The sequence below is a fragment of the Ptiloglossa arizonensis genome, chromosome 6 (genome assembly GCF_051014685.1).
Source record: "Ptiloglossa arizonensis isolate GNS036 chromosome 6, iyPtiAriz1_principal, whole genome shotgun sequence".
In the NCBI taxonomy this organism is placed as follows: domain Eukaryota; kingdom Metazoa; phylum Arthropoda; class Insecta; order Hymenoptera; family Colletidae; genus Ptiloglossa; species Ptiloglossa arizonensis.
In genome coordinates, this window is record NC_135053.1 from 1,832,327 (window position 1) to 1,856,843 (window position 24,517).

At 39.6% G+C, this 24,517-nt stretch overlaps 1 protein-coding gene across 1 annotated transcript; it reads left to right on the forward strand.

Moving 5' to 3' along the window:
- Nucleotides 1-490: 490 nt before the first annotated feature.
- LOC143148320 (uncharacterized) lies at nt 491-24,212 on the forward strand. Its single transcript, XM_076314566.1, has 4 exons — nt 491-615; nt 8,775-8,943; nt 17,526-17,785; nt 19,007-24,212. The coding sequence occupies exons 2-4, from the start codon at nt 8,776-8,778 to the stop codon at nt 19,104-19,106; spliced, it is 528 nt and encodes a 175-aa protein (XP_076170681.1). The 5' UTR covers nt 491-615; nt 8,775; the 3' UTR covers nt 19,107-24,212.
- Nucleotides 24,213-24,517: the final 305 nt, after the last annotated feature.

Genomic DNA, 24,517 nt, shown 5'->3' on the forward strand with positions numbered 1-24,517 from the left:
GAAGGTATTCTTTGTATCTACTGGTAGTATTCGTTGTTCCGTGTGTCGCGCAAATTCCATCGGTTCGAGTACCGGCTGTCCAATAAGCATTAGCGCAAACAAACGGTAGCTAGCAAACCACGCCGTAGCGCGAAACACACGAGCGAGCGAGCGAGCGAATCGCAACGTAAACAAAGAATAACCCGTTGGAACGAGTCAGAGTCGCTGGTTCGAAAGCGTTCCGAAGCGACGCGCCAGTATATCGGTCTAATAAACATAAGAGGTTAAAGGTGCTCACGGACCGACGAGCCGGGGCAGCGTGGCGAACGCACGCGTTCCACGGCGCCACGTGAACACAGGTGTGATCGTGGCTTTAACGCGAGCCGAGTGGGTGGCCAGGAGGGTGGTTTATCGACCAGGATACGAGAACCTCTGGAGGCTCAGTATTCGCGGGACCACCACCCCGTCGAAGCGATCTCACGGAGCGGGATTCTCGGTTCGCGGTGCGGCAACCTCTCCTCGACGAGGACCTCGATGTCCCGCTGCTCGTGAAAACGAATCATTGAGTATTCTTCGGCGTTCTCGTGGCGAATCGACGCGGATTTTCACGGAGTTTCGTCGATACCTATCAGCAAAGTAAGTGTCGCTCCTCTACACGACGGGGTCTACTCGGCCTAGCCAAGCTTCCGCGAAGCCAGACCGACGCTCTCTGGATGAGACGCGTTCTTTTCACGAACGAACGACAGACAAACGCTAAATCGCATCGATCACCGGGCCATCTTCACGGGGAACGACACTACCGCGCCGACAACAGGGGGATGTAAATACGATCTCGTGACACAGGGTTGAGCGACTCTATGGGCGATCGGCAAGGATACGATCGACAGATCGGGAGAAAATAATCTCCGTGACGTTTACAGAGAACGGATCACGAACGTTCGGACACGATCACTCGCGCTCCGAAGGTTTAACTCACCGATTGCTCGTCGTTAGATCACCGATGTTATTCGCACAATATTGGTTCGGTTTACGTACGGATCGTTTTCGATTGCTCCGCTGTACTTCCGTGTAGTAAATAGAGACGAATTCTGGGAACAGATTCGCACCAATCGATCGAAACACGATTTTTTTTTCGATCACTTTTGCCGCCCGTTTTCGCCACAGTCGAATGACCCAGTTGACGATCGAATACTCATCGTGGATACGCGAGATACTGCCCGACGACCTACAGTGACCCATTTATCGATTCGCCAGATTTTAACCAAGTACTTTTAGAATTGTTTTCGTCGCGTTCACCTCGGCCATACGGCGTACGGTACACGCACCGGCTGTTTTCGTTCCTCGCCCGTTAGTTCGAGGAGCGCGAGAAGCCTGTTTCGGCGAAACGAAATCGAGTCGAAGTAACGAGGAACATCGCTCGCTCTAGGTGTATTCCAAGTTACGTTTCTCCCGAAGGAACGTATTCGTATTCGATCGCGTTTCGGATTCCTTCGAAATCGCGTAAAATCGGTTACTCGAGAAGTTACGAGACGTCATCGAACCACGGAGCCAAGTTCCCGTAACGCGAGTAATTCTGGTTCGTTAAATCGAGAATGTTCGAGGTACCATCTGGTCGAAAGCTCGTTGTCGAGTTTCGAATACGCATCGTCTCTCTTTAAGGAGGTAATTCGCGTTGCGATCGAATATCGGCAAGAAGGGCGTTAATGTTGCTCTACAAATAGGTAGCGAGAAAGCAAAGGGGTACACTGACCTCGATTACCAAATCCATCGAAACGGATATAGGTGCTGGAACGGAGCCAGGCAAAGTTGCAACTGCATTTAGTGCGAGCGGCGATCGTGAGTCAACGTACGAGGAATCTCTCGCCGGGGACACGTCCGTAAATCAATGGTGTTCGGCGTTTACGAGGATTCTGGTCTTTCGCGCGGTCGATAATTAGGTCTTCGCGATTCGATTCGCTGTAAAAGCCGACTCGCGAGAGGATCGACACGAGGAAGCCGGAGAAGTTTCAACGTTTTCGAGTAATCCGGTTCGCTGCGACACCAAAGACCAAAGAAGGTTGAAGGTAAATCGTAATTCGACGCGAAACCGGGGTTCAGGGGATGTACCGAGCGATCGATCGTCGTAGCAACGACGATTGCGTATTTAAAAACAATTCCTCGGTTGGAAGTTTCGGGGTCGACATTTGGGGGTGGACGGTTGGCGTACGCCAGGGGATCGCTTATTTTCACGCTGCGCACGGAACACCCCTGTACATTGGTACCTTCCGCGAAAGGGTGAACCACCTTGGTGTCGTGCCACCTTCGATAAAACTGACTTGCATGCGCCATGCGAACGCGCGTATTTGCATAAATACTCGGCGAGCTATTTTCTTTTATCGTTGATACCTACACCTTCTGTCGGTCGGTTCGATCGGACGGTCGGTGAAATTTCGAAAAGGGATCGGGGGTCGTCGGCCTTCCGAGAGGGATTCGTGTTTGCTCGGAGCCATCCGATTTTCCTTCACGAGGAATTCCTTCGCGTTCAAAATTTCTCCGAAAAGTCGAAAACGAGCTCTCTCGGGCGTACAACCCGATCGTGGTTCCCGATAACGCGACTATCCTTATCGCGAAACACGTGAGGGTTGTTTATCGTCGCGAACAATCTGTTTACTAATTTTTGCTCGCGGGTTTCGCAGCCTACGTCCCGTTGAACCAATTCCGCGAATCGATGTTCCGTTGGTGTGCACGCGATCGATCGTGGACGTGCTCGATCGGGCATCGATCGTTCGCGCGGTTCAGGAGGCACACGTGGCTCGGAAGTCCGCAAGAGAAAGAGAGTGCTCGAAGGTGAACCATCGTCGCGTGGACGCGAATCGAAACGAGGTCTCGCGGACATCCGAGATTCGTGTAAACCGCGACCGAACAACCGTAGTGGACTTCGTTTCGTTCGTTCGAGCGCGGTACCTCGCGAAATCGTTCGATCTTGGCTCGAAATAATCGTTTCGGAGCGTTGGCCCGCGTTGAAATCGTGACGAAAATTGGAGCGAGTTCGCGCCGGTGGCGCGGGAGAGACAGACGAGTCCACTGTCTTCGCGTTACGCGCAAATATTAATCCGACGTTCCCCTCTTTCCTTTTCTACGCCTCGGTCGAGAATCCCCGCGAGCTCTTGGCTGAGATCCAAGACGGAGAGAGCGGTACTGGTTGCACATTCGTGTGTCTATAGCCGTTCCACTCTCCTCGGTGCACATGCAGCTGCAGCCATGACACCAGGAATCAGGCCACTGTCCCAGTTTACGCCTTTCCGAGCAATAAAGGTTACCCCTTCGCCGTGCACGTAACCGGCTCGTTGCAAAACTTGTACGATTCCGCCTCGAAAACCAAGACGGCCGCGATGCGTTCGACGCTGGATACCAACGGAGCAACATCGAAGCGTAACAATTAACGACCTTCGAATTTCGTTCGCGAGGCGCAGAGCCGATTTCAAGCGTGACCATTGACGAATTGTCTGGAACGACGAGGCCTTGAAACTTCCACGTACGAACTTTCGTTCCGCGAAACATCGAACCGACGAATCTGGGTTTCATCGAATCCCACGCCGGGCCTCTAGGATTACCCTCTCGCGTCCTTCGTTTTTAATTGTCGGTATCGAGTGACGGTATCGAATAGCAACAATTCGAGCCCATAATCGTGTAAACTTTCACAGACGCGTGACTCGCATCGTTACACTTTACGATCGGCGAATTACATTCGCGAATAATGTAAAAAGAGAACAACCGAGCGATCGTTGAGAACGAAACAATAGACAGATTGACTGACAAGAGATCTGGCTTTTCATTGAAATTGCACAAACCAACAGGACAGAGGTGCAGGATATCCGGTTCCATGATTCCTTTCTATCTGTCCAAGCTACAAATCGCGCTCGGAATTCGTGTACAGTTGAATACCCTGCTTGTATAACGCATAGTAATACAAACCGGGGATACGTGCACGTTGGATCGCGTGTCGTTCATCTCTCGTCCTTCGTCAACGTAACCGTGGGCACGCGAGATCGTGTTTATCATTAACACGTGCAGAATTATTCTTTTATAAGATTAACGATGAAATACGACTGCTCGTTTCCTATACCGGCATATCGTACGGATAAACGAACAGTCGTCGTTCGGAGCGCCGTGAAAATTCAACGAAATTCATCCATTATGTGTCTCGTTGCTTCGACGTTCGAAACCCAAAGCGTGTTATTTCTTATTCGCGGAAATAAAAGGAAAAAAAGATAAGAAACACCGCCGCCGGGTGTTATAAAGTTGAAAGGTTATCCAAGTTTCGCGAATCCCCGGATCGTAACTTTCGAATGTCGAGTATAAGCTGCACGAATTACCGCCCACGTGAAAAGAAGATAATCATACATCTGGAATTACCGTAATTTTACGAAACAATTGAGCACGTACTCTCATCTCGAAGCATTCATCTGACTTTCGACGATTGCTGTTAGAGGAAACTGGAAACCGTATCCGATTAAAAGATGCTTCGTTTTTAACGTCGACTTGGACGTAACTCGTTTAGAAATGGAAACGTTCTTTCTGTACGCTAATTTCAACGCGAGCGGTGGATCGCGAAAGGAAATCAAATAGGACGCCAAAAACGGGTCTGCAATAGTTTTCTAGCAGTGCAGCTGCACCCCGTGCAAACTCTGCTGTTCGATAACCGAGGTGCAACGGCCGTCGGCCCCAAGAACGTATCTAGGCCACCAGCACCAGCATTTCCACCTCCACAGCTACCACCGCCACCTCCACCCTCCACCATCAATATCACTGTTACCGCTACAACCATCGCAAACCATCGTACACGAATACTACGACATTATTGTTGTTGCTAGTTTGTTACAGACTTCTTGAGTACAATTAGCGAATCACGTCCGTGGACAATACAAGAGAATGAACGAAATGTCCGGGGTGGAAATAGTTCTACGTATTTAACTCGTCGCAAATGCAATGGACGAAGATCCTTGGAAGTCCCTTTGAAGTAAAGAACGATGGAGTTTGCGTCGGTGAATTTCTCGGGGAAGCTCGAAAATCTCAAAACCGATGACTTTGCGCGGAGGAAATTGGGTTTGTAGAACCACGAGGAACTTGCGACAAATCCAACATACAGAAAAGCTGGGTCGACCGAAAAAAATAGAACGATTCTGAAAGACCCAATGTGTCTAGGCGGTGTGCTAAATTACAGTGTGTCAGTGGAGGGTTAGCTTAAATTCGAGTGCACGATTCGTCGTGTGCACGCAATGTTGCGAAAACTGTCGGGCGAACGATCTATCGATGCTCCGTTCGAACTAATTTGCGTAATTCTCTGTGTCTCGAACCCCTATTATGATATTCGTTTCAAACCTCAACCGTATCCGAACAAATCATTCTGTACCGCGAGGCCGTAGAACCTAGAAACAATTAAAAGCGCACTATCGTTAAACTTACATTGAAATTAAACTTTCACGATGATTCAACGAATCGTGTCGTTTTGCGATTAGCGAGAAATTTTGCAGAGCTTCGATCGAAATTAAATCGGAAGTTATCGTTTTATTTTGAGCAAGACTATCCTTGTTTCGTTAGGATATCTTAAACATTCAACGTTTAATGAATTTTCAAACCCACTACACTCATCTTGAACAATTATGACAGCTTTCGCAGACTCGGCCAAAAATAATCGTAGCGTAAGAGGATTAATGTAGAAATATCTTTATTGAGCAACTTGTATTGCATAATCCGGTTCTTAAAGTGATGGAGGCATGACTGAGCAATCAAGTGATTCGTGGACACGATCTTTTCTCACTGCTGAAAATAATCAGTTATACCGTTTTCTTCTTTTTTATCATTCGGAAGAATAAACAATATTTTTGAGGCGGAGGAAATACTGTGCATTTAATCTGGAAATGCTTAACTTACACAGCACCATGCAGCTTTCATAATATGAAGTATCTGACAGAGCAGTAAAGTTTTTTGCGCGAATGACCCTCCAATTAATTTGAACTACGTAGAACACTATATATATATATATATATATATATATAGTATATATATATATATTTATTTATTTATTTATTTATTTATTTATTCGTTACCACTAATTGAAAAATTTCTTGCTGTTAATTGCCATGAAAAGCCACTATTTTTCATCGGAAACGCGCTTTGATGTACGAAGAGACTGCGCACACTGACTGCTGTTTGTGTTATATTTACAGAGAAACCTTCATTATCCGAATTAATAGGAAAACACGACTAATCGAATAATGAAATTTTCAAATAACAGAATACTCGCTTCGCTGACGTTAATCATTTTAAACAAATATCAATGTTAGAAATGAAAAAATAATACAAGAAATGACTTTCTTAACAAATTACTAAACTTTGTAGCATGTTTAACAATTTAGCTTTTAATGCTACTAATCGTAGCTTTCCCAAAACCCATATATTTTTGATGAAACTTTCAATAACATAAAATTAATATATAAATAATAATAATAATACACAATTCTTCTGTTTAAAATAACACCAAACACAACACGATTTGCATTATAAAAAAGAAACTGTTATAAATAAAAGTATTCTTAGGGAAATATATTTTTGTTGTGCTCTTATTACAATTTAAAGATTGATTAAAATTATAAATATGATAATAATTTAAAATACAATTGTAATTAAAACGAAATTTTAATTTCATCCCAATTAAAACTAATAATTTATAATTAACAATTAATATGTTTAATTAACAATTGACCATTTATTTAATCTGTAAATAAAATGTTAAGTAAGTTTCATCTACCCGTTAAATCGATTGTGATACTTTGACGATTAAAATTTGTAATTAGCGATTGATGTCTAATTTCATCAAGAGATCAAATTAATCGCGATTCTTTTACAATTACTTTTTTTAATTGTACGATTTAATCGATCAATTGCAATTAGAAATTTTAATCGATCAATGCCCAACTCCGATGCAGTAAAACAGGACCGCACAATTGGCAGCCCAGTAATCGCACTTGGCTATTGCGTTTATTCCACTTCGTTCGTAGCTCATGGTAGACCCGGTGTCAGTGGTAGGGATTTTACTTTGGCTACTGTGGCCAACCTGGATTGCACAGCTCTGCGGTAGAACCTCGATAATTGCACAAAAATGAGGCTGAAAATTTCTACAATTATCGAGTTAGCAATCCATAAATTTGTACATACATTATTTATCCCCACCACTCTTGTCAATGTCCGTTTTTATTTCACAATTAAATTAAAGACTGCTCTCGTAGTTAAGTAAATAACTCTCCTACTTGTCGGCAAAACCTAACGAACAAGGTTCGCGTACAAGCATCGAGGTTACGTTTATCGAGCTGCTACTGTATCGTAAGAGAAGAAAAATCCATATTCGCAAGAAAACTTGCACCTTGTCATTGTTCCAATGACGATAAATAAATACATATAATTTTTGCCGATAAATAAACAAAAATTAAAACAATCTGATAATTCATTATTTGGTAAGAACAATGTACCATCAGAGACCATTGCTCTTGTATCGTTAATAATAATTTGATTAATCAAAGAGACGTAAAAGGGCATTAATAGCTCCACGTGACATTAAGATTCAAAATACTGCATAATTAAAGCGGAATTAGATACACAAATATCAACGGAAGACAATTATTACATACAACTTTTTTCTCATTCTCAACATATTTCTATATACTCCGAAATATTTCTAGACATAAAATATATTCCCGCCAGCAAAGTCAAGAATTGCAAGACCAGCTTGAACACTTTTAATCTTCCTCCTTAATCCATTAAATATTGTACAATCGAAGGATAATGATTGATAAAAATCCACCGAGAACTCTGGAGAAATCTAATTTGATCAATTCCAATTGTACAAAGTGCTTCTGTAAAAAGGAAAATACGGAAAACTCCCAGAGAGAGTGTTTAAAGCCAAGGACATGATCATTGGTCGACATATCGGAAACACAGTTGTCACTGATTACCAGCAACGATGTAGCATCTCGTCGTCATCGATCGAAACAAAACTGTCGTGGAATCCGAGGATCCTGGATTTCCAATGGATCGTGGAAAGGACAATAAAGCCACATGTTGAACGAATAGCTCTCATCGTTGTCCTGGAAACACGACACGGTCGGCTACCTTGTCGTGCAAACGCGATAGAAAGAGGGACGTCCGCGGCGATCGGGAAATTAAAGCCAAGGACACTCTCCAACCTATCTTTGAGATTGAAGAGACAAGGGAGGGTCGCATTATTGCTGTTTTACTGTCGAGCCGTGGCGAGACTCACGGGCTTCCCTTGTTTTCCCAATCGGCTCCAATCGACAGTTGCTGGATGTTGAGCAAGCAACGTGGAATGAGGACGACGTAACTTTTGCCTAGGAACGTCGGCTCAAGAGGCTCGAAACGCAAACTTAAGTGATAAAGGATCGACACCAACGACTATTCGATGCCAAGTACGTGCAGCATTTATTGCACCCCTGTTTGGGGGGGGGGGGGGCGATTCCCGAACGCAGCGACTTTAATTCGAAGGGACGTTGCGCGTTTCAGAGTTACCCGACAGATAGGTCGAAGTTCTCGAGGGGACTCCCACGCTTCCCGGAAAAGGATATTTAAATTACTATAGCACGCCCGCGTAATTGACAGTGTATTATTCCTGCGAGGAGTTCTCCATTATTGATTAGGTGGTTTCATCCGCTTCGTATTCTCTAATAATTATAGTAGTTTCTTTAATTTGCGAATGAATGAAAAGGCAGACTCGAGTGACGTATATCCGTGTTTCTGTTCAGGATGATCACGGCATTGCCAGTGCCCTCGGTGAAGGTCTTCCACAAAACATATTATCAGGAAAAGGGATCCAGGATAGCGAGCAGTCAACCTGGAAGTCCGTTGGCTGAGAGCGAGGCAGTGTTAACGTTAAATGACAAGGAACCACCAGAATACTATATCTGCGGCAAGGTAAGAAAAAGTAAATCGATTCAATCATGACCTCTTGGACACGAAAAAAATACAATCTTCAAAGATAATCTGAGATTATTCACCTACAATCTAATCTATTCTTTACTGCCAATGTAACAATCTGTTAGAACTGGTCTAGTATGAATTCTTCTGTTACGTTGTATACAAATTCGATAATTCTATTACGAACAATAACTATATTTACCAAACTGATGACGAAACAATCTGGAAATCACTGCTTAGAAAATAGATCATTATATGTGCAGGCATTCTGTTATTTTTGTACAAAGCACCTAGTTGGAGTATTAAATACACTCATTATAGAAAAAATTAACGTAAATGGAATAAAAAAACTCTTCTTTGTTTACACAGAAAATGTACAATGTATATACGATTTTTGAACAACTTGCGATAATTTAACGAAGAATAGTTGTAGATATGAAATAAATCTACTGTTGAAGTGCTGTATTCAGTGATAACGATTATTTTTATTAACATTTAACAAAGAAATAATTAATTAAACTTTAAACTCTAGTAGCTTAAGAAAATACCGTGATATTTAGAACGAAGATAAATAATGAACTGATCTCTAGTAGCAAATTTTATTTTATATTTTCTATAACACGTAGTACAAATTAAGAGTAATATTGAATGTAGTCATTCGATCTTAGTTCCGGTCTAGGATTTAATTGTAATCAAAAAACATAATTTTTCTTAAATTCGGAACAAACTTTTTGATCTACCGAAAAAGTCTCAAAAACAGAAATTGAAAAAGTTATTAAAACGTTTGAATCAACTAGTACACCAAAAACCTTTTTTGCTTGTTATAAACAGAACCCCTAATAATGTTCTTTATTTTTAACGATACGAGAAAATGTTTCAGGCATAATTTAAACAGTTTCGAGGGGTAGACATCATGGTGGAACAAAAGTTGTTTCAGAAGTTTCAAGGTCCCCGAAATTTCTTCTCCGATATCTTCTGGTGAACATTTCGTATGTATTCAACCATGCGTAAATGATAACATTAAACTGACCATACTCTCCAAAAAGATGAGCAAAATTTAAAACAATGTTAAGATGATAAATAAACTTACTCTTAGTTTCGAGGTGCTTCTATACAATTTGAGTATACAAAATGCTATCTCACGAAGACGATAAATTTGTTTAAAACGACCAATGGTATTCGTGATGTTCTTTGAATTATTTCTGACATAATATCAATACAGCTCCCATTATTTTATTTGTTATGTCTTCTAGGATGGTAGGTCATTGATGACGTACACTCTTGTTTCGCTTTCCCTCTTGCTTTGAGGAACACATCGTGAAACATTTATCGATACATTGATAGATAACCTTAGTAATGCGATGGTAAGCAAACCTTATACATATCTATGGTGTTATGATAAATATGATTATATTCAATCATAAATCATCTTGTGTCACCAGTGCAGCCTAAAGACTCGAAAAATACAAGTTTGATATTTGATTTCAAATTTATGGACTTCAAGATCCATATATATATATATATATATATATATATATATATATATATATATATATATTAATTTTTGGTAGAAGATGCAAGAGATAAAAATAAATGTTTTTATGCAAATAAATATTGATGCCTACAAAAATTTTGAAAAGATTACCTTTGGAAAAAGCTTTTGTTGCATCGTATTAATTTTTTCGAAGCATTCAAATTCTTCCTGCTATTTAATTTTCTGAACGTAAATGTTTGTCTGGATTAAATCAAGTATCCATATATCGAAACTACGTTGTTCAATACTTTTACATGTCGCATTAAATTACCTTAATTCGATTTTGACAAGTTTACACGGGACATTCGCTAAGCTCTAGGAACTTAGTTCAATCCAATAAGATAGCAAATCCAATCTGATTCACAGCTGGCTAAGCAAATTCTAACATGTTTATCTTTGTTTACAACTAGTGCTTCTTCAGCCTCATTCTGATCGTTCTCGAGTACAGATATACTTTACGTAAAACTTATGACGATAAAAGACCCCATGCAACCTCAAAATACCATTATACTCGTTACATGAATAGAGATGTCATGTCGTCGGAGATTAATCGATAGTTAAAAGCTATTTTCACTGAATTCCCAAGCTCGAAAATTGTGCTGTCTATCGTTGGGTTGATCGATTTAAAGGTGATAAGTAGTGGGTCTTGGAGATTATGACAATCGTGGGTGGTCAAACTGCGTGTTTAATGACGCAAACATTTACGCGTTCCATGAAGTTTCTATAGAAAAGTTAGTAATGCGTTTAAGATAATGTATATTATCAAGAAGCGATTACATAGAAAAATTCTAGTACAATATTGAACATTAATCATCGCGTTGCAGTATTGTATACAATCACCTGAAACCTTATCAACACCCACGTACTTTTCCATGATCGCTTACATGTCAATTATATGTCACTTTTTGGTAGAATTTTGCTTTTAGTTGAACATTAGACCATTTAGTTCCTGATCTAATCGAATATACTTTCAACAGTGAAACATATTCGGAAGAATCAGTTTTATAAATGCCACACTTCGTGACGCAAGCTTTAGTTGTTCCACTCACGTGGTCGTGTTTAACGTTGCGCATTGACGCGATAAAAATTTGTTAGGTTTCTTGCCACGGTAAACTAGAAACAGTAACGTATTGCCATATTTAAAATAATATATCGAAATAAAAAGAAGTAAACAAGTATACTATTGACTGGTGAAAATGAATTTTAAAGAATAAAAACAATTTTCTCTTATTACGTATCAGGAAATTTTATAAATAGAATTTCCGGTATTCGGGGCGAACATAAAAATTCCACGAACGTGATTAGTCTATGAATATGAAGACGTACTAACTGTTTTAATGATCACCATCATCGCGAGTAAAATAAGGAAATCTACCTGCGTAGGAGAGCTTCGTAAAACAAGGAACTCGGAGAAAATCGTTTATGAATTTCAAATGATTTTTACACTCGAATGTCGACAGCAACTTCAGAGGTGTTCAGAGAAGGTTCGCCTACGAGATCTCAGCCTACGAGATTGGTAAAATTACAATTTTTTATTATTTCTGTGAGATTACAAACAGGAAAACGATCGATAACCACGAACACAATTTGTCGTGGTAAGGAAGAGTAATTTTAAAATACAGATGTGCAGTAACATCGCGTATTGATGCAACATTAACACGACGATAAATCTTATCGATGGCGTTGAGAAATCCAAAAAGTTTCGAAGAGGAACGCAGCAACAGACGCAGAGGCGAGATGATAAATATCATCCCTCCCTGTTAAATGAGAAAACATTAGACACCTACTGATAGTTACTGATAAAAACAGTGATCAATATCACTTGCGCAAAGAAAGTAAGAAGAATCTAACAACGCTTCGCATATCGCGCTTACAAGGTCCGTTATTTTCTACCAGACACTGAAAGGTGAAGGTTGAAACAAGGTGTTAAAGGACACCATAGTCCACGAACTGATCATTCTCCAAGGAGTGATCTGAAATTTTAATTCGAACATCTCGTAAATTTTACCCCATCGTTTAAAGAAACAGCATCGCTCCAATTGGATAGCACTAAACGAAACTCTGTCAAACGAACGGTGCACAACTTAGCTAGAATTCACGAACACAACGTGAAGTCATAGTTTTGATCTCACAATTTCGTGATTACTGTACAAATTTTAAACTTCGTACAATTTCATTTCCTAAGTGAACATCGATCAAATTCGATAGCAATAGAGGCATCACTGTCGAATAATCAAAAAATCCTTTTTTTCGCCTACGATAACTTATCGATGTTTTCGAATGTTTGTACGCGTGGATGAGCCTGTGATCTGTATAGATGAGTCTGCTATGTGACTATAAAGACACAAATGATTTAACATTGCGTCCAGGGAGCACTGTTTTTTGTTCCATTGGTTCTAATTCTTATTGCTCTCCTCTTTTTCGACGACCATGCGAGGTTTTTCAGGGTTTCTACCATGACGTAAATGGGCGTAGAATATTTGTCGTAGATGGAGTTCTCAACGAGGGCGAGGGAAACTCGTTTGCAGGAAAATTCCAAACGAGGAGTCAGTTAGTTTGTTAAAGAGGGGGATGAAGGATATAAAACTTTGATGACCTGGTGCAGATAAAGTCCATGTAAAGACGTTTGTTAGTAATAGGCGAGAGAAAATTATGAAGAATCTTTCGTAGAATTAAATATTCAGTGCGTATAAGCTAAACATTAACAGTGTCCTTTAAAACAAACCTCTGCTGATAATATGCACATATTCCAACGTTCCTGACATTTCTGAAAACATAACTAATAATTTTCTAATAATATAGTGTCTTATCTCACGTACGATTTGATTGCGTTACCGTCGTTTAATCTCCTTCCTTTTAACTTCATTCTAATTCTAATAGGAATAGGAAAAAGTCATAGCTCGCGTGCGATTGATTACCATTTGGCTAACATGTCGAGTCATTCCTCGTTATTTCTACTTGCACTGGAGTTTGTAAATATTGACAGTACTATCTTCCAACTAGTCGAAACCATTTAAAGTGAACAATATCATACCACCATCAATGTTTCCACACACCAGCACAAATAAAAACAATGAGCAATAGCCCAGTCGTACTCAACCGCGCACGAACTCGACGATTCTTCAAAATCGATTTTCTCTAAAATGGAGCCCCGCACCAGAAAATGTTATTGTACCTTTTCGATGAGTTTTTGCACAAGGAATCTCTCTGTGCTAACATGTATAAAGTACAAATTTTGTTAGTCGTTGCTACACGAATAATTTCGTACGAATGATACAGATTCTATACACCTATGTGAATAAGAATAATTTGTTTTAATTTTGTCTCCTTGTACAATTGTTTTCCTCTTCGAATCTCTGTCGAGTTCTTTAAAGTGCACACACGCACGCAAGCACGCACGCACACACACTTGTTTGACACCAACGAGCTCCGTTACATTCGAACAAAATGGACCCTTAAAAGGTTAAAAAGCCCGTGAACTGCACAAGCAATAAAACATTTACCTCAAGTTCTAGTTTTGTTAAGATCGTCCATAATTCTGACTGCCTATCGATGAGATTTACAGACAGTTTTGTCGCTGCTGTCTGCGGAGGATATACACCGGCTAACTGGAAATCTTCTTTCAACGTGATTATTTACTTCAAAACACGTTACGCCATATTTCATCGTGGTTGCTTCGCAGATCGCCTGGATGAAAATGGAATTTCTCCGCTACCGATCTAGAGTGCACCATCATGACGTCATTCAAAACTCGTGGGCGTTTAGTATAAGCAGGCTGTTACTACATGATAAAGCACGTATATACTCCTGTTTGGAATTTATTTTCACTTGTCGCGCGCCGTTGCTCGTTTTCTCGTAAAATTTTATGATGAACGTTTCATTCTCCCCGACTACCAACTAAATTTTGCGATCATCTTTTTATATCTAAACAACGATCTACTTGTTTGGACAGTTCTGAGCGTTTAGAAACGATAATATTCAAACGTAAAGCATTCAGGAGCACCTAACTCTGGATTCTGTTACTTTCGAACAAAGTATATGTTACTAGTCTCCGGAAGAAAGTCTGGAGTTGCTTAATTTGTTATTACAATTGTATGTCATTTTCTATACGTTTTAAAAAATACTCGAGTTTATTTTGTAACTAATTTGAATGGTGTACGTGGTATCTTTGACGTGGCTAAAGACGAGGTAGCAGACAAAGCATAAATAAAAGTTACTATTTTTACGAATTCAAACACGCATTGAAATTTTTTGCTACCCGTGGAGGAGAAACTAACAATAACAGAAGGACTAGATGAAAAACAATACCATCAAGACGAATACCATAGCACTCTGTTTATTTGACCAGTGAATATCGTTGTTTACTCAGTAATATACAGTTCGATATACCCTCGTTTGAATCCACCCACCCAAATAGCTTTGAAATTATTGTTGATATCAGAAATTGTTTCAGATGGGAGTTGCAGGACTTCATTATACAGACATGATTACTCAATAAGTGGGCGTTTGTGCGTGCATTTCGAGGTTGTGGTTACATCTTTAAGTAGAAGCACATCTGTACATCACTTATGTGGCATTGATGCTACGAAAAGGATATTAACTGAATCGTGATTTTGCCAGTTGATGCAATATTTCCAAACAGTAACGGCGGCTCTGGAATCAAGTAAATCTTTACGTTCAAACTGAAGGACATCCTTCAAAGCAGTAACGATAAAAACAAACTACGCGGAACGCGTTACATCGATTAGCAAAAAGGAATTTTTTATTTCTTGAAGCTACAGTGCTGAGCGAAAAAATTTTTATTAATTAAAGGCATACTTTCTCTATAAAAAATTACATCCACTATATAATGTCTTCTTTTTACATGGGGGAAATCTTTGAAATACTTTCCCGACCTCTTGAGCAGGGGAATGTGGGATTCCCCGCACCCGGAAACACCGGATGCAGGACCTACCTACTAAAACTCATCACGGTTGATGCATATAATGTCCCCTTGCTTTTCAATTTTTACTCGAAACATTTTGTTGATATTGCAGTAGTCTGCGATATTTGTACGAATCGATTAAAATGAAACACCTTGAACAACTGACAAACATTAATATTAGAAAGTATACTTGTATCATCGGTTTCAACTTCAGACACGGAAATCGATAAATTAGCAGATCATCCGTAATACATGTTTTCATCCTTTTATCTTGAACTTTTGTGAAAAAGTAATTACAAATATGAAAATTGTCATTTTCTTTAATGGATGAAATTTGTGACCATTATAGAGAAAATGATTTCACGACTTGAATCTGGTGGAAGAATTGTCATTTGAAAACGAGTAACTAGGCGATCAGAATCACCGTTATTAACAACTATTCTATTGTATAGTTGGGAAAAAGAAAAATCGAACCTGGAAAGAATCACGAGTCGTATCGAGTCAAATATGATACTCAACATTCGTAAAGTCTGCATCTGGCCAAACATTATTCGCACCACCCACATTCTACTTACTTATGTATACTGTCGCATTTCCTTAACCTGGATTGATCTTATTTTTGCAATACAGGTAGAAGTATAACCACGTAAAGATATTTGCAAAAAAGACAACAAAAATGAAAACTATTCTCTGTATCTATACTTCCTGTTATGAGACCGAAGATTAAATTTGTTACACATCACATTTTCACTTGGGTTGGCTCTTACGGTATTAACTCATCGTAAAAGCAGCGGCATAACATGATAAAGGATCGATCAATATCATCCATTCGCGATTATGAGCCACAGCACGTTATCCAGTTCGCTGGTAAACAGTGATTGTGTGTTGTAATTGCTCACGTGCAGTTCGTTACGTATTAATGTTTCATAAAAAGGACGGTGTCGGAAGTAACAGTTACGTATTGCGTAAGTAGCAGGGAAAATTGTTCCGCGATAAAATTGTTCGATGAAAAATATTTGACAAAAATAACAGGATTTTGTACTTTCAAAATGATACAAAACTAGTTGTACGTAATTATTCGAGTACGATGGTAGAACTATTTCGTTTAAAAACAGTTGCTTTTTGGAAGTGTTTAAAATTTCATTGGAGATCTCTGAAATTTCACGAAGTAACGAGAATTTCATCGCTCTCTTTATAAAATGAATACACTATCAAATTTTTGTTGTACCAGTAGAGAGTATCGCGTGGGTGTGAGCTAAATTTAAATTAGCTTGCCAACTGAGAATGTTGTAATTTGAGAGAGCGTTTATTTTAATTAAAATCTGCTACGTTCAGCCTTCGAACTCGGCGTTGTCGTATATACAGTATAGTACATTAAAAAGGAACGTGTTTATAAAATTGTCCTTCTTGTTAGTACTCTCAGTGACGTGCCTACCTTGAAAGTGATACAGTAATTTGTGGAATCCTTGAAAATAAATAAGAGCGAGTTGCTAAGTCCAATGATTACAATTTTAATGAATAAACTTTTGTTGCTCTTTTTAAGGCAAAATAAACGAAAAAAAGCTTTTCTAAAATTGTAAAACGTTCGACGCAGAAAAATAAATAAAATTTTTCATACAATTCTATATTGCCCAAGTACTTTGAAAGGAAACTGTAATATTTTCTATTAAGATTACTTCTCCTTAGTTCAACGAAAAGGCAATTAATTGAACTCTTAAATCCTATCTAAAGTCCTAAGAATGCGTTCATGTGATATTTCAAAGTACACCAGTTAATAGTAAATTGTAGAAGTTATTAATCATGATCTTTGACATTTACATCCATTTAAATTATTATATTTTTCTTGATGTAGTGTTACTACAAAATATAAAGCGTACCTAATCCAGACTTAATCACTATCGTATCATATTGTATTACGTTAATTAACAACTAAGTGTAGACAGGTAGTGATTTTGAAGGGGAGATATAAACAACTTGCGCTTCGTTCATTTTTCAATTGAACTCGAAATATATATAATACTCGATTTCTGGCACTAAGGGTTTGTATCAGATCTGTGATCGATAATATAAACAATGAACAATGAAACCATTATTGAATTAAGTTTCTCGTTATCTTTGAAGGTCAATTCTTTACACGTGGTGGTCGGTTCGTTACTGCTCGGTGCTGTGGTATTGGTGGTAGGCTTGGTGCAACTTGCACCAGGAGCCGAAGCTGCACAAAACTCGACCTCCCTCATTGTCGTCGGAAGCAGTTTACTAGTGGTTGGCGTGTTCCTCGCGACGGTCAGAGCTCTGTGCATCAAGAAACAAAAAGCTGCCCAGAAAGATGGAACTCATCAAAGAAGTGTCACTAGTATAGACATGTTGCTGGCCCAACACAGGTGAGGATCACTTAGAAGTACGAGATTTATTATAATTTAATACTTTCAAATACCCTGCGTTTATTTCTCATGAAAAAATCATGACAACTCTCCTCATTTTGTATTATATTATATTGTACGTTCGATTACTCGAGAAAATTTTTTTTTTTTTGCCGTATCCAAAAAAAGTAATGAGAAAGTTTAAAAAAAGCAAAATTTAGTTTAGAACAACTTTGCCGTCATTAAACCGTATGGAGACATAATCTTCGATAAGTCCCAGTTTTGGAGATCCCAGGTACAGAGAAAAAATGTAGAGCTTTCTGTATGGAAATGAATAATATTAATTGTAATTCTGTATCCCATAAATTCGGTCCCAATATTGTTAAGCACTTTTCAGGTACCTGTACTACGTTGAATTTGATTCACATTTGGTTTTATACCGTTCTCTTTAATAATAATTAAATCCTACAATGTGCTTGTTCTACACAGGAAAACTTGAATAGATGCACGCAATTCCTTAACAGTTTTTATTATAAAACATAGTAAAACACCGTTTAATAACTTCTATAATTTTGTAAATATTTTCTTTCCTCAATGAATAATTGGAATTTTATAAACTTGTTTCTACATAACCAATTACGTATTAGTAACTCACACTTTATCATATTATTTTACTTTGTATCTCTTATTTCAACTTAACTAAACACATACACTACGTAATTTCAGTATTTTTACTCTTTTATAATTGAAATTATTCAATTATCGGTAGTTTTAAAAATGACCATAAATCAAGAACGTTAAATTGAAACAATAAATGGCTTTATCGTGTAATGTAACCTGCAACCAAGGTTATATATTCTACGTAAATCTGTAAGTCATATTTTTGGGACAATAGAAATGACGCCCTTAATCGTTTGAACAGTCTCCAATACCAAGTTCAAATCAAACTCAAAGTCGAGAAAAAGATTTTAATGGCAGTCGTCGAGTGGCAAAACTTGTAAATGCTGCACCAATTCTCCTAATATCGAAGACTGCTGAAACGATTATTCCCCCCTAACAATAAAACAGAAACTGCTGGGTAAGCCTCAACAATGAGTCCAGCTGGCATATATGGAACAAAACACGATAATATTGCTCTTTGTACCGAAAATATTACTTACTGCTATTAAATCGTGAATTGGCGATTTAGTTGGAGACTAAAAATTGCTCGATTACTTTTACATAAATACGTTCTGTGAGCAGGGACTTCACGGTTCTGACGCCCGATGAACTCGAGGACCTTGTCGGCCGATCGACCTCCGCCCTGGAGAGTAAAATCCGCAAACAGGGCCACAATACCTAGGTACTGTCGGCCTCGAAGAAGGCCCATCCATCGTCACCACCGTGCTCGAACACGCCATCATCATCGACGTCGCCAGGAACTAGCTCATCCATACTCTACACGCATCGTTACGACTCTCGTGAACACAGTCTGGTTTAAAAACTGGCGTACCGTCAGCCTCGTTTTTTAGAAAATCAATTTGACTATTGTGCACGCGGCAAGAGCAGTTTCTTTCTCCGAAGATTGCACGCTGCATTTAGCTTGGCGCAAGCGTATCCGTAAGGCGATCGTTTGCGAAATGTCACACGGCTAGAAGAACGACAACGTTGCTCCTTCGGTTTGGTAAGCACTAGCAATCGAATTGCCCGCAAATGGTACGCGAGGTTTCTCTCGACTAATTCGCTGTTGTTTCGTCAAGTCCAATTATTGCGAGAAGAAGCGAGACGCAATTCTTGTCCGACTGAATCGAAGAAACCTCGACAATCGAGGTCGATTAAGGGAGCCGTCGATCGCGGACGTTGGACTCGAGGCTAAAATCTCAATTACGGAAGGAACGAACGATCGGTTGGACGAACAGATTTTCGACCGTGAAAGTTTCCTCGCAAATCGATTGGAACGATCGGAGTGCGTGCGACGAATAATTTTGAACCCGAATTTGGGACAAAAAGTGTCAGAAAAAGGGGTTCGACGTTCGAATCGTATAAAGTGAAGAAAAAGGGACCTAATTACCGATTAATCGGCCGCCTTCCTTTAATCGTCGTTCAACTCTCGATTCACTTCAGGATCTTTCGTTAAGCACGCGCATGCGCGAAAGCTTGTTCCGTTTCGGGGCAACGCGCCCACGCTCATGCGCAAACAATTGCGCGGGGAACGTCGTGATCCAAATCACGAACGAATCGATCGCGCAATCGATTACGTTTTTCCTTTCTTTTACCCGCCCGAGTTTTCGCGTTGCTAAGATGAGAACAAATGGTAACACGAAACCAAAAGGATCGATTCTTACGCGCGTAAAAAGTAATCTGTCTTTCGTTGTATTCGTTCGAAGATCGCATCGCGACGAAACCGGTCGCTCCTCGAGCTGAACGAGAAGAAAATGAAAATTAGAAGAAGTTCATCGAGGCGAATCGATTGTCAGAGACACTCGAAGGCTGCTTCACGGCTAACGATCACTGAAAGTTTTCGATTGTTCGGGACTATATCCGTTAATCTTACGAGACCAAAAAGCAATTTCGTTCGAGACTTCATTGTGTTCAAATCGCCAAGATACAAGTCTGACAAGTATGTTAATCCTTAACGTTAATAGATCGATACCCCGACGTGCTGTGGCAAAAAAATTCTATCGTAACGTCTTTTGTACGAAATTTAGATTCTTACGGTACTTGATTAATTCATTGCATCATCTTCACTGAGGAGGGGAACGGTAATGAGGGAGATGAGGGTAATACAACGTCGTGCATCGACACGATGGAAAACGATCAAACGAATCACGTAGCTTGGAGCGGCCTTGTCACAGTCGAAAGACACCCTACGGTTATTCGCAGGGATATTTTTAGTACGGGTCCACGGACTCGGTCACTTGCCGGTAGTACGTTTAAGTAAAGTACTTTCACACCGAGTATCTATCACCGCATGATGTATACGCACATATCTTCGAGCGTTAAGTAGTAGCTGTAAAGAAAAAAGAAAAAAAAAAAAGAAAAGAAACACACGAATCCGAATGGACGATTCTCGAACGCGAAACGAAACTCAGAGTCGATGGAAACGCTCCTGCGCACGGGACGTGGCCGCGATTCGCGAAACGAGGATTAACGAACAATCCAAAAAACTATCTCGGTGAACCGTCTTGAACAGTGACGTTGGAACGTTATCGTTTTATCGCCGTCGATTTATTGGTAATCCCGATAGTTTCGCGTTCTCTCTCGCGATCACTTCTACCCAGCACGGTTCCTTTGCCATCTGACCGCTCCTCACCATTAAAACGACTTACGATACGACCGACCACTTAGGACACTTGTTTTCCGATATCCTCCAAACGAGTTCCTGCTAAATTATCCATAAAGAACGTTTTATCGATACTATCCGTGTTCGACGAGATACGTTCGTAAACAGAGAAACAAAATGCTGTAACTTAAAGAGAAAAAAGAAGAAAAAACGTGCATTTGGGTAGCGTAAGACGGACACTGGAGCCGAACTTAGTCGAGACATTCGCGTAAGCGTTCCAATAAGTTAGCGAGTGTCGCGAGACGACGATATATTTAATAAAATATTTTTATGATCAAAAGGAGAAGAAGCGAGGAACAAAACGAAATGAAAGGTTTGCGATATACATACATATATAATAAATATATCTTTTTAATTAGTAAATAATTTAATCGAGCTCACCGAGTATACAGTCACGGCTGTTCTCGGGTCGAGAAGTTTCACAAGCTTCATCGGGTCACCGATTCGTTGATTTTCGCGACATATGTACATGCGTGTGTATATTTTCAAGCATCGATTGAGCGAGATTCTTTTCGCGATTCACCAAGTTCTCGTTCGGATATCTCATCGCGCGACCATACGTCGTATCATAACGAATGACAGAGATGAATGTAACGCGGATCACTTCAACGATGTAATCCGCGATAGGGAACATCGTCAAACGGGACGATGTCGAATCCGTGAATGCGGTTACGGGGACAATTCGTGGTTTTCGTTGATCGTTCGGCCGACGATGATCGAAACAAACAGAATAAAAAGAAAAGAAAAGAAAAATAACGCTCGAAAGTTCGAGCCCATCGTGACTGATCGACGAGGCCACGAACGCTGAAACATACCGAGAGATGAATATTATAATAATGTGCTTCATATTACGAAACATAAATCGATGTTTAGGCTTAGATCATAGGCGTTAAGGCTGCTCGTTCGTGTGCGTTAACGGTGGAAGAGACATGGAACGAGTCTCTCGAAGGGGAATTAAATTATCGAATGTAAGAGCGACCGCTCGAAAAATGATCGTACGCGATCTCAGAAAGGCTGTTAGAATCATACGACATTTTCTATTTCACGCATAATATAATATAGTTCGTGTAACGAAGGCTAGATTCATGCTACACGCGCCCAGTCGATAGTGAACGATCAATTGGCAAATCGGTAAAATATTGTACGATCGATAAGTAATTATTTACGGTAGCTTTTTACGCGTACAAAGTATTCGTAATACATTCTTTGGGATTAAATTGCCCAAAAAAACGTTTGGCACTACCAGTACCTAATATGATCAAATTCAACGCACAAGAGTTGACGTACTACCGACCATTAACAGGGAGTAACTGTCCTCTTGTATCGCGTGATTTACCATATCTGCATAAATTATTGTTAATCGTAAAATTTGTCTAATCTGAATGTTTAGAAGCGCTCTTTGCGTAACGAATATTTCGTACTGGCTTCGTTTTTATCAACTCGATGTTTTTTCTCAAAGTAGAATACGCGAAAGAAAATTTTGTAATATATTGTTCGTAGTAAATATAATTTACTTAGTCGAGCATTTAATTTAACCGGAATGAAAAATGAATGAAAAATTTAATCGATCGAACTTAATTTCGGTTTAACCGAAATAAACATTTTTTATCTATAAATCTCGAACGCAGAAGAATTATTTTTCTTTTTTTCTCTTTTTTTTCGAAGGGAGCGCATTTCTGTGCGTCGAACGCTTAGAAAGGGATCGCTACAATCAGTTCGCGCGTTTTCATCTTGCATAATTGAGCGAAACTCTCGTCGTTGCATGTTTCGTGCATATATAGAACGAACCAATGATTCGCGATTACCCACGATACAAGCGCATCGCAATTGGAAATACATTGGAATGTATACTCTTCAATATTTTACCAATCCAATATCGTCCATCGATTCCAGTCGACTGGGCGTACAGAGCAAATCCGGCCACACGATCGTCGTAAAGATCTATCGTTCGAAATTTTTACCAATTTTCTCATCGATGGCTAACGATAATAATGTGCATAGCGTTCTCTCCTAAAGCAAGAACGACGAATACGCGCTTACAGCGAAAACGTTTAAGTAGCGGTTCCCCATTTTGTTTTTTCTTCACCGAGAATAACAAACCGAAGTGAGTCGACCCGACGACGCAACTTAATTTGTCATTTGTCATTTTTCATTTTTCGTAAAAACGTCGCGTGAACGCGATCAGTTTCGTTCTGAACGATTACTAATTAACGGTAACGATATAACGTAAACTAAACGATAAGCGTAAACGATAACACTACGTAATTTAAGTAAGGAAACATAGAACGTGGATAGACGCATACTACGTAGCGTTAATTTCAAGTAATTCTGGAATAAAATGTTCGCGCCTGCAAATTTCGCCATTTTGTTCACGGGCAAAGAATATACTTTCGAAACCAACTCCTACTTAATCCTCAATTGCTAAGATGGAGTCAGTACGTTCTCGTGCTGTTTTCTTTTCAAAGCATCGCAACCGATTGCGATCGGTGATTGAATTTATTATTTCATAGGTAATCTTTTGCGTTTGATTTTACAATTTACGGTGTCGTGACGAGTTAAGGATAATGTGTACATGCCGTGTATAATTTTCGTTCGAACGAAATCGAGCCAACGTTACGACTGCTTCACCATACCAGTTGAGGGTTAAACGAGATACGTTTCTTCTTTTCTGGAACGAGCGAAGAATTTCGGAGAAAACATATCTATCGAGCAAGCGATACGTAGATAACTATTTTTTCATTGCCATTAGTGTATACAGCCAAATGGAGTAACGGGGAAAGAGCGATTAAACGACGTAAGGACACGCCGTTATCAAACCATTCGTTTATCGTCGAACGACTATCCCATTCGTTGAGATTTCCTTCTACAGTGAGAGATATTTGCCTTAATTTGTAAGATATCAGCTTCCTTTGTATCTTAGAAAAAGTTAGCAAAGACGAATAGTTTCGACGAGGAATAGTACGAATACGTTTCTAGGCGAACAAACAATTATTTTCGAATGTAACGTAAGTTGTAATAGATAAGAAACGTGACGGAAATATTTTTGGGGGAAATTGTTGCGCGGGTATCGCATACTTCCCTCTCGCGGATGTATTTCGCGAAAAAACGACGATCATATATATATATATATATATATATATATATATATATATATATATATATATATATCGTCGCTAATCAATTTTTCTCTCTATCGTTTAAAATTTTCAAATTATCGTTTCTTTCGTCTCCGACTCGGATATTTGAGATATTGTATTTCCCTCCAAGATATTGTTCCCACGGTAGTATTTAATATGAAGCGAATCCTGGATAAGGTGCAACAAGGAAAGGATCGCACGTTATGCATCGCGCGAAACGAACGAATAAAAATTCCTAAACTATTTCGTCGCTTCGTGTGACGAAACGTTGCTCGGAACGATTCGAAATCATGG